Consider the following 15,007-nt stretch of genomic DNA (forward strand, 5'->3'; position numbering starts at 1 on the left):
TTTACATTTCCAGTTTATTAGTTTTATTTTAAAAAAAATAACGCAGCAGCTGCAAACAAAAATACAAAAGAGAAAAAAAAGTTTGTATGTCGTGAGACGGAGCTGACTCTGCAGAGGGACATACATGGGTTCTACTGTTCAGACACAGACACTGCATCTGTACACTGTGACACACATGTGCACACAGGGGGAAAGTCCACCGGAGCTAAATCTCTAGACCTGGTCCCCGCTAAAAACTATTTTTCTTTAGGTCCGGCACTAACTGTAGGATGTCACTGGATCAAATATGGAGGGATAGATCGCGAGCCCAGACATCACACAGGACAACTGAGAATGTGCAGAATCTGAAATGCACTGCGTCCCAACACCAAACCACACACTTGCTTCTAAAGCAGGTTTGAAGGAACTCAAACTGCTGAATACAGTTTATTTAAAGCGTGCAGGTTGTGTGTAGGGAAAGACGGCCCACAACTTAAGTATGAAGTCTCCAGAAGAACATTTTGAAGACTCTATAGAGTTTAACTGGCAGCAGGTTTCTGAACGTGCAGCTTGTAGTAAATTGTGTTACAGCAAGAGGAAGTGTATGTATCGTTCACGACACATCATGATGAGCAAAAGAATCTACAGTGCAGAATCGGTGTGCAAGTTGTTTAGGACACAGTGCATGGGCTTTTACAAAACTTAAGTTTGTAAAAAAACAAAACAACCAAAGACAGATAAATTCAGTAAAATCAATCACTCAAATCCTCTGAATGTTCCAAAAATAAAGGACCTCCTGCTGTTGTTGATCCTTTAAACTGTCAATTTCTTTTTAGATGGCAGTAAGAAAGTTCAAATTAAGCCTAAACAAACGTATCAAAGGGGCGGGGCTTAAGAAGATGAAATTTAGCACGCAATCCTGGTGCATCGTTCTTCTCTTTCTGCCCTGTAGCTCAGGGAATAAGCTGCTGTGATATCTTAACACGTATCTGCACCACATTCACACCAACGCGTCGCTGGTTCTGGTCTGAACAGGTCGATGTCGCACATGTTTCTATGAACTGTACACATGTGGAGGAGGCAGGTTCTTGAGAAAACAGGAATCTCTAAAAGACTCACATCTACAGCTTTTAACAGATGAGAAAGAAGAACAGACTTCCACACGTATTACAGGGAATGAGGGGGCAACGGGGGTGAACGGTAACACTCTGCAGACGTGTGAACAGGGCCGCTGTGTTCAGGTCTACATGGGTCTGACACATGCAGAGGACATGAACCAACAAAACAAACCCCTCCCCAAAGAAGACTCAGACAGCAGGCACACACTCCGCTGAGTGACTACGGCACAATGATTCACCACGGCAACGCACTTTGACCCCGAGGATGTGAAAACCTTCAAATACTGTTTGAACAAGAAAATGACAAAAAAAAAAAGAAGAAGAGTCTTTAAAATGTTGCTGCAGAGGGGACGCCAGACTGAACAGGTTAACGCATCCGGTACTCTGACGTCTTGGACAGCTCACACAGCTGGCCCTTGAAGTCGATGTCAACGGTGAAGTCCAGGTCTCTCTGTGGGGACACAAACACGTCATATAGCATGAGACACAGAGACAATATCACATCTGTAACATACGAGTCTGAGAGGGAATACTATAGTGTTTTCAATGTGATTGTATTTTCTACAGAAATATGTGCACCAAACTTCTTTAATCCAAGTGTTTTTATGGCCTTTTTCTAATATCAATTCAAGTAGAATTATGCAAATTCATACTGCAGGATGATGCTGCCCCCTGCTGGATGACTGTTTTCAGCATGTTATACATATCACAAAAATGTTGACAACACAAGTCATGGAAAGTTTTAAGTCTCGTCAAATGTTCAACTTCTGCAGGTTTTACGTGAAAACAATTTAAACAGGACCATTAGAGAAACCACTCGTCTTTTTACCCACCTATATAATGCCATACCGTTTTACTGTACCTATCCTAACCATGGTGTGATCTTCCAACATGAGGACTTGCATTAAGGTAAGCAAAAAGACTCTAAAGCAGGGGTTCCCAAACTTTTCAGTCCACGACCCCCAAAATACAGGTGCCAAAGACTTGTGACCCCACTGTCCCTCAAAGTGATTTAATGTGGCTTCATTTATCTGGTCTGCAGAAAATTAGCCTACCTATATGAGCATGTTGCTGTTTCCTTATGAATTAACCTACTGCTACTGATGCTTTTGAAAATTACTGTTCACTAACCCTAAGTCTGGCAACAAGAAGGGCAGAAAACGCATTACATTTTCAATTTTCAAGGTTTTATTAAAAGTTTGGCTACTATTTTTGTCAATATTTTTATTTTAAATGGGTAAAATGTAATATTTTTAGGTAACATTAAAAAAAACACTCTGGAAGACATCTCACCGACCCCCCCATTTGTGTTTCGCGACCCCTCACAGGGGTCCCGAACCCCTGCTCTAAAGCATGTACATAGTGCGTGTTTTTTTAGTATTAAAGAGATTGTGCTTACGTTGTTCTTGACATTGGGCTTCATGCTGATGGTGCCAAAGATCTCCTCTCCAGTCTTCACAGTCAGGTAATCTTCCAGGTAGAACACTGTCTGCTTCCAGTGAGTGTATGGAGACTCTGGACCTGACGGGGAAGAAAACCAGGTTGTATGAATAGAGTGAACTGGATCTCTGGAGCAGCTGTGCAGATCAAGATCCAAAAATGCGCAAAAAGATGCTTTACATGCAGATTGAATGTCTTGATAAAGACACTGGAGTTATCAATTGATGCTGCATGTGTATCTGGACAGGTTTATTAAGATGCATTATCAGGAATATATGGTGTATGTAAGTGTGGTGCATTCACTTACTAGTGGAGAATCCAGTCCTCTTGTGGCAGCGAGTGAACTCGATGTTGAAGTATGTGACCAGAGGCGTGGATGTAGTCGTTCCTCTTCACCTGCAGGCAGAATGTGAGGTGAAGGTGAGGTCGTCCGCCTTCACCGTGTAGATGTCCACCTCCTGAAACACAGACACAGAGGTGAGTGTAAATTCAGAACACACTTTTATTTTTTACAGAAACAGAACTTTAAATTTTTTTAAAGAACTGCACCCACCTGATGAGACAGGCGCTGCTAACCAGCTGTTTAGGGTCGACCACATCCACCAGAGGTTCCTTTATCGCCACCTCCTTAATGCAGGACATATCAAATCCATACACGTTCTCCCACCCTGGAACTCACACACAAACACAGAGAACAGTCAGTACATGCAGTGTAGAAACAGTGTGCCAGACAATCCTGAGCCTGCTTGCTGCTCCGATTAACACACCAACAGCTGTTGTTTAATGGATTAGTACTGCAGGAGTCCTCAAGTCCAAAATGGGAGAGACGTGAGCAATTAAAAAAAACAAACACCAGTTCACAACAAGTTCAGATCCATTTCAGGAGTTTCAGATTAATCCATACAGAGAGAATCTGCTAATCCTGCTCTCCTGCACTGTGATTGCAGGTAACAAAAGCCTACCCAAAAAAGTTACCTTCAGGGCTTTCTGCCAATAGGAGAGAGTGTCCTGGCAGAAGTTGCGGAGGACTTGTAAAGCAATCTGCTGTAATCACTCCAGGATTACAGGAGATGGCTGTGAGAGTTCACGATGACTCAGTGTTTAAAGACAAACAGGATTTTAACCTAAACCTGACTGAGTATTTTGGTGCCTATATCAAACCACGCTGTGACCCCTTAAACCAAACACTTGGGTTTCAGGGACAGATCACCATGGGGGTTGGCGTAATGATTCAGGGTTGACTTGCTGCTTGTAAACGGCTATCTTCCAGGGATAAAACCTGTGTCTGATGACATCAACTAAGTTGGATTGGACTTATTCAGACGTACTGTATCAGGTTCTTTAAGGACATTACATCACCTGAATAGCCAGCAGCTCTTGAGCATAACTGAAGCGACATCTTCATCAGTACCAATTTGCAGCTGATATTTGCTTAAGCCTCTTTCAACTGGTGTTGATGATTTTCTGTTATTACGTTGCGTCTCAAACTGAGGTCGTGCTAAGTGACTGGTTACTCACAGTGGATTTTGTAGTCCTTGTACTGCCTGTCTTCAATGGCAGTAACGTAAAGAGTCGCCCTGTCTGGCAAGATGAGTCCATCTGGTTCTGTTGGAAGGAAAAGGTGGGAGAAAATTTGATTTGGGCCAATAGGCAGATCTCTCTATCTATCACAGCAACTTCCTGATTTTCTTGATGATGGTTTTGGGTCTGTACAGTTTCTAGTGTCTTAAGTGTGTTTCTGATTTGCTTCTTATCCAGACCAAAAGCCATTCAACAACTACTCCTCCTTGTCTTTACTTGAACTTACACATTTAAATCTTTCTAAAAGGAGGGTTACATTTTAAAAGAATGTCTATTACAACTTCACAAACACATTTTCCAGACTCATACATACCAGCCACTTATCCCTGGCATAGATGACTGTGTTGAGCATGGACTCATAGAAGAGGCAGTAACCCATCCACTCTGATATGATGATGTCTACACCTTCCACGGGCAGGTCCACCTCCTCCACCTTCCCCTTGATGATGGTAACAACTACAGACGAAGGGAAAAAAAGGATAAGGTCTCGAACTTTGCCCACTGATCCTGACATGATTTCGTACCACAGGATTTAATCTCATCACTCACCATCATCCATCTTATTGGCCTTCACTATTTTCACAGCATAGTCTGAGATGCTGCTGCACTCGATCTACAAAGACAAACAACATTTATGCTTTTTTGCTGCAAAGAAACTGTTACCCACAGATGTGTCCTTGTCATGTTTCTCAGTACGTACCCCTATAACCTTCTTGGCTCCAGCTTTAGCAGCGAACATGCAGAGGATCCCCGTCCCGCTGCCCACGTCCAGCACCACCTTATCTTTAAAAAGATGTTTGTTGTGGAACATTGAGTTACGGTACGTCAGCGTGCGCACTTCATCCTTCAGCATCTCCTACAGAGAGGAAGCACAAAGACAAAAGGGTTAATAACACACACAGGGCTAAAAGTTTGGGGTGCAGTTAAGTTTAGCTGTGAAGAACTCACCTCATGATGCCAAAGTGAGCGTATGAGTCAAAGTAGTAATCCCTTTGACGTCATGTCCTCTGCTGCAGGCTTGGCTGAGCTCTCCCCTGAGAAACCTCAACAGAGATACACACACACAAAAAGAGAGAAGCACAGAGTTACATGGCATGACAACACTTTCGCTTTAAATTGCTCTTTAATGTCATCTAAGGAAAGATTTCTATCACACTACATTCAACTATGGTCAGGTGTGATACAAGACGCAATGGGGGAAATCCACATGAAGTTCTAAAACTCACTTCAAAGAGGCCAGTCTGAAACTACAGAACATGGTGCTACAACTCAAGACCATCAAGCCCACTCAGTGCAGAGGTGTTGGAGTGGGCGGGGCCTGTCCCCTCTCCCTGGCCCTGGTTGTATGATCCATATAAGCCTGATTTAATGTTCTTTGAAGAGAATCCTACAGTGATATTGAGACCTTTAAATGTAAATGTATTTATTCAGTCTGGCTTTTATGTAGGGTTTAACAATTTTATTACTTACCTGTTACTGTAATATTTATTTAAATGTTGCTTTATTGTTTTGTCTTATTCTATTTTTATTTATTTTATTTATCTACTCAGTTTTATTTTCAACTAATTTCCTTACCCGTTTTAAATATTTATTTTAACCATTTTATTCTTAATTTTTATGCTTTGAATTACACATTTTATTACTTGGGTGTCTTTGTTTTATTTTACTTATTATTTCCCCCCTAATATGTGTTGCCATTGTTTTATTTCTGCTTCTTTCTTATTTTCAATCACTGTAAAGCACTTTGATTTGTATGAAAAGTGCTACTTAAAAAAATCTTGATTGATGATAAAATTGATGAATTTGAACTGTTGTATCTTAAATTTACTTTAGTGCTCATGGTAATCTGTGCTGCTCAGACTGGTCATTGTTCACAAGAATGGGAGCACATGGTGGTTTAACCTCAGAGAGATGGGAATTGTCATCTGTTTCCACAGCTCTACCTCAACGTGTGTTAAAATTTTGTTTTCTAAAGTTCAAGATGAGTAGGATCGATTAGTTGTAGCTGTGACTTGAGGCCAGATGAACAATTGGAAATAATATAACTCCTGGCGGTCGCACCTAATTGTAGTTGGTGGAATTTTTTCCCTGCACAATGGGGGGCCCCTTAGAAAAAGTTTGGGAACCACTGTTGTAAAACCACATGCATACATTTATTCACATTATTTTCCCAAAATTTCCTGACTTTTTTTCTCGGCCATACAATGGGGTACAGACATTGCTTTTGAAAGGGGGTACACAAGCCAAAAAAGTTTAAGAACCCTAGTTTTAAGTGGGCACTTTGGTGGCCGGTAATATTAATGGGGCCTATGCCCGCCTGCGGCCACCCCTCTAATGGCGCCACTGCCCTCCCCATGTCAGCTACAGACTCATCAGGAGGTTAAAAAAGGACCTTAATCCCCTGTAAGAACTAACAGCCAACTAAGGCCTTTACATGACAACCAGTGTAGCAGATAGGCGTTACAATAAGTTACATAAAAGCCGTGTACTGAGCTACTAATGAGGCAAAAAAAGTAATCTAAATTAACCCCAACAGGGTCAGCAAATTATATATTAACACTGATAATAAAGCCAAACATCGTGGGGACAGATGTGCGCATGTGTAGCATCACTAGCTAACCTCGGCTAACAGAGGGAGAATGAGGCAGCAGCAGCAGCATCATGCTAGCTAAGATGCTAACACGTTAGTCCCCATGCGGTCCCACAGGCTGCTGAGACACAGCCGGCCGCCTTTTATGCCAGCTAACTGACCCCGGTCTGTGGTCTGTTCACCTGACGTTATTTTAAAATTTAAAGAGTTATTACATAGACAGCAGTGAAGTGAAGGTTAAAGAGTTAAAATGAGATGTTAGCTCTGCGTGGTATCAATGAATGAGCGGCAGAGCAATCCCACTTGTAGCAAAGTTAAAATGGATGCATCACTATCTGGCTGGTACGTAATTACACCAAGCTGACTGTTCAAACGGTTTCAGTTGTTAGCATCCCCTTCCCAGCTAAGTAGATTTCCTGTTAGAACATTAAAAAGGCACAAAAAAGGAGTTCATTGTGTTCCCTATTGTAAGACCTTACCTCCATCCTCTCTGCTGGCGCCGCCATTTCGATCTCCTGCCTGACTGCGTGGGGCTCGTGAGCTTCAAAGATCCTACCAGGTCCCGCCCACGATAACATACTCTGGTTTCTGATTGGTCCGCCTAAATACAGAGCCCGCCCATCTTTGCTTCGTCATTTTCTTCAAATTTGAGCGTTGACTGCTATGGAAGGGAAACTGTCTACTTAATGGAGGGAAGATTAATTAACTGACCATAATGAAATAATATAAAATCTCTTTGATTTGGTGAATCTCATTAATATTAAATAATAATTTGTATTCACCCATTTTTTATTTCGTAGCTTTTCAAAAGCAAAAACGTGAATTAGTCACTGTTTATTCCGGTGTCTTGAAAAAAAAAACCTGTTTTATTTGTGTGAAACACATGAAATGTGATCTAACCAGTGCTGGAAAAGGTACACAGATTCTTTGCTTAAGTCAGGGTATAGATCCTCCTGGTTAAACATTACTCCATTACAAGTAAAAGTTGTTCAGTCAGATTATTATTTGAGTTAAAGTCCTGGAGTACTTGCTTTTAAAAGTATCACAGTATTTTCAGTACTTTTTAAAATATCTCAAAACATATTTTCCCAAAGCATGAGTGCAGTCAAGTATGCATTGGTGAACATTCTGCTATGTTATGTTGATCTAGAAAACATTATATAAAATCTAAAAAGTATACTATAAAACATAAACAGCAACTAAGATAATAATACAAGCACAGACAAGTTGGTTTAAATGTATCTATATATATGTGGGATAGATGGTGATGTTTTGTAGGCTGTGATGAAGTTTGTTCGGTAAACAGATCAGAGATGTACAATAATACCAATCATTCATCATATTTCAAACACCTCAAACATGGTCTTAAAATGTGGCCGTGGTGCTCAGGTAGAGAATCATCATCCTTCTCCACCATAGCCATCATTACCACAACTAAATGAATGGCCTGATCTGAATAACATTTGATCTTATGCTCAACAGAGATGGCTACACCACTAAGACAAACCAAACACAAGTACAAACAGTTTACGGTCTTGGGGATCTGATTTCAGAAAAGAAAAAAGGAAAAAAGTAGTGAGTACCTAGAGCATTGATTGAAATATAATGGAGTCAAAAGTATGATATCTGTCTTTCAAATGTAGTGGAGTAAAAGTAATAAGTTCCCCCCAAAATAATACTCAAGTAAAGTACAGATACAAGTAAATTTATTTCGTTACTTATCTAACTAATATGTTGGTATACAAAAAAACTTACTTTGAGATTTTCCTCTCACTGGAAATGATAACCCAAAACATCAGACAACTGTTAACAGGTGTAAAAAGTGTAAGATGATAGTATAATATTACTTAAAAATAATTATCTTGTGCATACAAGTTATTATTTTGTGAGCCTGTGTATTATCTGCTTAGGACAAGGTTTTAACTTGGCAATTATCATCTGTGCCTAATATATTTAATGTGTGTACACTAGCCAATGCATTGTGCTTATAAGTCTTTTTTAAAAACATTTTAGAACTACGGGAACCTCGATATAATATGCTATAGCTGCCCAAGACTCAAGGTACGAACAATAAATAAGTTAGTAAGTATTAATACAAATAATTAAATGAATATAGGAATAGGCTGAGCTCTAGAGAGACTATAACTTTATTTTATGTAGCTAATAAGAAAAGCCAAAGTCTTACAGAAGTGTTCTCCTCACTTTATTGCAAAAGCTAAGTTTCCACCTAAGTGCCATTCCCAGAACTCATAAGTCCAAGAAAACTAAAAGTTAAAGACATCTGAAGACAGGTTAGAATTAGACAAATTACTCTCCTATGTGGAAAAAAACAGCAATTGTTTTATGCAGGTTAACAATGGTTTATTGGAAAAATTCACAGGACTTAACACAGGAACTGACACTTTTCGTCCCACAATCAGCTTGTGGCTCTTTCTTATTCCATCATTTTTTCATTCTTCCATGTTACACGTTCTCAGTTTATCATCATACTGCCAAGGAGGCCTACTCTGCAAACTGTATTCGTCATGGTAGAAAATATATTTAAGCTAAATAGCCTATTTTATCCAACTTACCTGACAACGAGGGTCACAAATAAGTTATTAAACCTATGGGAAATTCATTGCCGAATATAGTTATTCGGGCATTTCAGTTTATCAAGCATCCACGGCAAACTATGAATGTTTTCATTTTAATGCATTTACAGCTATCTGACAAATTGTAGATGAGACTGAACCACCTGTCATAAAATAATAAATCAGATTAAAAGAACAGGCTAGTCATTGCCCTAACTTTTTTGATCACATTGATTGCTCTAGCCTTTGATTTAAGTAGTCTACACAGCTGTTAAAGTGCATGCCAACAGGAATTGGTCAACAAACGCCACTTGTCTGATTTGATAGAACCTGTACCCAGGGGCATCGTGGTGGGAGGAAAAGTGGGACCGACTACCTAGGGCCTAAGTGGGGAGGGGGGGGCCTTAATGGCCTGAAATAAATTGTGTTTTCTACTACGCTTTTATTTTATTTTGTTATAACTGCTATAAGAAAACTAAAATTGTCTGAATAAATAATCAAACATTCAGAATTCCAGGGGAATTGTCATATTTTCATAGCATCAAGTGTGGCTGAATCTGATTTAAAGTAAACTGTAGGTTTCTAGAGATTTACTTTACTTCATGAGGTCAGATTACACCAAGTAAATTCCTTGTTGTTATTCAACAAGTCACTTGGCTTCAAATAATCTTCTTTACCGAGGTGGACAGTCTGAAGGTCAATATTGTGCAGCTACATTTGGAGAAATTGTAAATATATATATTGATATGTAGTTTAGAGTTGAGTCAGTTAATCAGGATTGTTTTAAGCATATACTTATGTTTAATGCAAATTAACCAGTATTATAGCAGCAATGTTACATTTTGTAGGGTTGGCTGTGGTGATGGGGGCATACTGAGATATCTTTTCAGGGGGCCCACAATTCCTGGCAACGACCCTGCCTGTACCTGTACTCTTTCAAACAGAGACGTCCTTTACTCTGTCTGTATTCTGCTTTTATTGTAAATAAATGAAAACAGTGTGTCATGGCCAAGAAGGCAGTTAATTAGGTCAGTGAAATAACTTCAGCTCAAACGTCGCCGGGCTTCAAGCCACCAATGGAAAGGAGCGTGCGCGTCCCCGGGTACGTGGCGCGCGGTCCCGCTGTAGGTTCTTGTGTCACGAGCCTTATCCGAGCCGCGGAGTGGAGGCAGGAGAATTATAGCGGACATCACTATCACAGGACATCTCATTTAACACGTTTGAACAGAGACGGTGTTTAATCGTAAGTCGATGTTCGGCAGGTAACTCTGTCTGCTGAGAGCGGTCGGTTAATCGGTGATGTTTTCCACCATTTGAATGATATCGCTGGCCAGCTAGCTAGCTAGCTGTTGAGCTAGCTTTACGGTGCGTGACTCGAAGTAACTTAACGTTAAACTGACGGACGTTATTTTCATTAACGCATCAGGCTGCATTCCTTCTGGAAACATCCCCAGAGTGGTGTTTCTACCTGAAGTCAATCCTTACTGCAAGTGTTAGAGCAGAGCTGCTAATCTTAGCCTGATAAGGATTGAATGAAATAACGTTAGCTTGTCATAGCCAGCGGAAACGAGCCAGTTATCCGGGAGAACTTATCCCGGGTTAACAACCGACATCCAGCAAATCCAGCACATGCTAACCACGCCAGCCTCCTACAGACACCGTCACAGTGAGGTGGTAGCTAACAGTCAGTCATAGAGCTGTGAAGGGCTGCTCAGGAGCTGCTACAGACCTCAGGTTGGCCCTGTTCAGACCAGGGAGAGAAGCTGACCGACAGTTCGGTTTAACGGATCAGGGCTGAGAGAGAACACAAACCTGCAAACATGCCGGCTGTGTCGAAGGGAGACGGGATGCGCGGATTAGCGGTGTTCATCTCGGACATCAGAAACTGTAAGTCTCATTTTTGATATCAAATTTGTGTCATTAAACATGATTTTAACCAACCTTGACCTGTGTTATTACTGCTGTCAGTAATGCTCGGTGCAGGGGCGTGTCTAGAGAGGTGGCCAGAGGTGACAGGGCCCATCGGTATCTGATAGGCCTCTCTAGATTCCACCTTAGAATCCCGAACAATGATTGGCTATTTGCCTTCTGAGAGGTGGGACTTAGAAAAATCAACTGTGTGCATCAGCTGTCTCTGCATTAGAGATGGAATTTATGGCTCTTTGCAGGGAACAGGATCTTGAGGAGCTGGCTCTTTGGCTCATTGTTATATTTATTTATTTTTTAGAAGTCAACCAGGGGTAACTCGTTTTTATCTAGGAAACTATCACAGGTAGCAGTTATAAGATAAGATTTGGATCAGAATAATTCAAACTTAAACATCCCACCAATATGTATGTACTCTATTGGTGGGAATTATTCTGAAATATTGATTATAATTTCATTTGGCATTGTAAACATTCCATAAGATGGTGCCATATCCCAAAGCTTCGACAGTGAGGTCACTATTTTGAATTTTCCATCACCTAAAAAACTAGTGATGCTATAAATCTACGCAGGCTACAGATAACTTCCATGCAAAACAAGAACATTTTAACAATACAGAGAAAAATATATAAAAGAACAAAAGGAATAAATATATATGTATAACAAAAATATAAATACAACTAGAATAAAAATTAGGACATTATAAAAATGTGAATGCAAAATTGTACTGCCCCACCTGGTGTTTCTACACCTGAACTAAAGAGCTCCTTGACTGGAATCCACATCTAAACAATGTAAACAATAACAAAGTGTAGACAATAAGTGTGAACAAAAGACTCATGGGCCACGCAGGTGACACGTGAAGGCAGCGTGGGCAATCTGCATATAAAAACGGCTCCTAAATGAACTGCTCACAACTGCGAATTGGTTCTCATCGATCACTTAAAAGAGCCGTTCAAAAGACTGACTCGTTCGCAAACGTCACATCTCTACTTTGCATTCATTGTAGCACTTTTATTGGTGCTTTAAAGGTGCAGTGTTTAGTATTTAGCAGAACATACATGGTAGAAATGGAATATCATATCCAGAAGTATGTTTAAATAGATGTTTAATCATCTGAATATATGAATCATTCGGTTTTTGTTAACTTTAAGAACAATTTTATCAAATCTACATAGGAGAGGGTTCTCTTCCACAGAGGCCCCCATGTTGCAATGCCATGTCACAAAACTAGACTGATCCAGAATCTTAGATTTAAATTATAGAGAATACTTCACAATTATGTTTCTTAAGGCAGGTGTGTGACAGAAGAAAAATCATCAGCTGCAAGCTGTCAGGTGCTGAGCATCATATTGGTATGAATGTAGACTAACTATGATACTGCAGAATCACCTCAATCTGACCTCTGATGCACATGCACAGATCTATATCAAGGTTAAACCAGTGGACAATATTTAAACACTAATACATTGCCTTAATTACAAGTTCATGTTTAAAATCCTTTGGTATTTATTTTCCTCTTTACTCATCAATATTCTGATATTGAACTTATCCTTTTATAATCGATTAAAATGTTAAGATCTGTTTTAAATGATTGATTAAATATGCGTAATGCTTAATCAATAGTTTCTTACTACTTAAGTTGATGTCATTCAAGCAGCTGTCGTGACTCATAGATGACTCCACTCTGCGTAAAATCCTCTGTAGAGGTGTGCGTGTCTAATCCTTATGTAGATCCTTGATTATATCGCCTGTCTTCATCCAGGTTAAGGTGTCATTGAAAATGACTAATTAAAATCGTTATTTCTTGGCGAATCAAGCTGCATACACACAAAGAGTTATTCATTTCTTAAATTGACGTTTCATTTCTTGAAGAGAACAAACAAAAGAAGTCACGGTGAGGTGAACGGCAGGGGTGGATTACCTGTCCCTGTTTGTAGTGTATATTTGTTGTTTTTATATTGTGGAAACAACAATTCTCAAGTATCTTGAGGACGATAAATAGTTAAGTAGTTAAATTAATTTACTTTGTTTTCATTATTGCACACAGAGACTGTTCCAAAGAATGAAACACTCGCAGAGCAGTGAAATAGTGTGGTATTTAAAACAAGGAAACACCAGTGTTTGTTATGATATCATCTTAGCCTGTTCAAACAACAAAGAGGAATCAAACAGGAGGAGTGATAGTTAGACTAAGCTTAGTAAATCTAGGTTGGAGTTTTTTCACACGGCATCAGGCTGCTACCTTTATCTTGCATATCATGTTGCTGGTTGGCTGTTAAAGAGTCTCAAACAGTCCAATTAGACGTTCATAGTCTTTATGTAAACATAGTTATTTTTATTAAATGGTCACACTGTTTATTTTACATAAACAACTATTATTTTTTTGTGGTCAATTGTTAATTGGTTGTTTTACAGTGGCTTTGACATTGCAAAACATAGCATAAGGTTCATATACACCTAAAGAAAAGAAGAAGAGGATCCTTTAAAAAAATAGAAAAAAAAAAGTAGATAATTCTATCTACTCTGCACTTCTGTATATACTTTATTATATTTTATTTTATTTTATTATTATACTTTATGTATATTTATTATTTTATTTTAATATTATTCAGATTTATATCTATTTTATTCCTTCTGTCTATTAATATTCTAATATTTACATACTGTTTATAAGAGCATACTCTAATAACTCAACTCCCCCCGAGATGAATAAAGTATTTCTGATTCTGATTCTGATATCGAACATTATACTCTGATCCTGTGTGTGTTATGGGCTTCCATCACACACAGAGACATACACAGCTGTCACTGTAAGCTTGTAGTCATCTGTGTGTTTGTTTCCCTGCATATTAAATAGTATTTTGTCGTCATTATTGTGTTGAAGTTGTGGACAATTTCAGACTTGTGACAACAGTAAACAAACCACGTTTTTGCCTTCCAAACATCCGTAGTGATTTATAAAATGCAGAGAAAGAGCTTCTCTCATCTCAGTCACATAGAGAACTGTCACTCACACAGACAGGCAGCAGACCCAGCACTCATTCTATTGTTTCCAACTGAGACGTACGGTTGATGTATAGAACTATCATCCACGGGGTGTGCGTCCCTTAACATCACATCTGAGCCGTTCACGTGAGGATTGAAGCCAATGCGGAAGTGTTAAAAACTGCAGTTCATCGAGGATCGCTTGAGGCTGGCTCGGGAAGTACCGGAAACTACATACCACCAATACAAAAAGCGATCTTTACAGCAGAAATTCATTTCTGAACCGGTACACACTGTACGGGGGGTAAATATTTTCATAATGCAGCAATTTCAAAGATATTAAGATTATTCGTTTTCCATTATGAGAGGCACAGCTGACTTGATTGACAGGCGGGAACACGCTGTTGGCTAGGACAGTGGTTTTGAAGTGGGGTCTGCGCCCCCCTTTGGGGCCACCAGGGGCACTAGGGGAGCCTTGGAAATTGGAGGGAAGGGAAAAAAATAGAATCTGATTATTATTATATTGTTATCATTATTATTATTATTTGTATTTATTTATATATTTTTTTTTTACAACACGTTGTTAATAATTTCCAATGCTAAACAAATGTAATAATTGTTGAAAAGTGAATAAAAGTAAGAAATTACATTCTAAAAGTTGATGTTTCTTTACATATTTTGAAGCATTGTATTTGGGTTTGCAAAGGGGGTCCCTGGGCAGAAGCTAATGCTGTTTGGGGGGCCTTGGCATGGTAAAGTTTGGGAACCCCTGGGCTAGGAGGCTCAAAGCCCGCCTCTTTACCTCACACTAG

At 39.5% G+C, this 15,007-nt stretch overlaps 2 protein-coding genes across 2 annotated transcripts in view; one reads left to right on the top strand and one right to left on the bottom strand.

Annotated features, from left to right (window-relative positions):
- On the bottom strand, positions 1 to 9,627 carry prmt1 (protein arginine methyltransferase 1). Its single transcript, XM_034711434.1, is given in 13 exon segments — positions 1 to 1,548; positions 2,497 to 2,618; positions 2,845 to 2,905; positions 2,907 to 2,947; positions 2,950 to 2,992; positions 3,087 to 3,205; positions 4,056 to 4,142; positions 4,422 to 4,574; positions 4,668 to 4,731; positions 4,819 to 4,971; positions 5,063 to 5,107; positions 5,109 to 5,161; positions 9,618 to 9,627. Coding segments are annotated over 13 exon segments (1,035 nt in total). The 3' UTR covers positions 1 to 1,464.
- Positions 9,628 to 10,377: 750 nt separating this feature from the next.
- ap2a1 (adaptor related protein complex 2 subunit alpha 1) overlaps positions 10,378 to 15,007 on the top strand; it is a 29,493-nt gene continuing 24,863 nt past the window's right edge. Inside the window, 1 exon segment of the mRNA XM_034711062.1 lies at positions 10,378 to 11,168. Coding sequence (XP_034566953.1) covers positions 11,102 to 11,168 — 67 coding nt within the window. The 5' untranslated portion in view covers positions 10,378 to 11,101.

This window comes from Notolabrus celidotus, chromosome 20 (genome assembly GCF_009762535.1).
Source record: "Notolabrus celidotus isolate fNotCel1 chromosome 20, fNotCel1.pri, whole genome shotgun sequence".
NCBI classification, from domain to species: domain Eukaryota; kingdom Metazoa; phylum Chordata; class Actinopteri; order Labriformes; family Labridae; genus Notolabrus; species Notolabrus celidotus.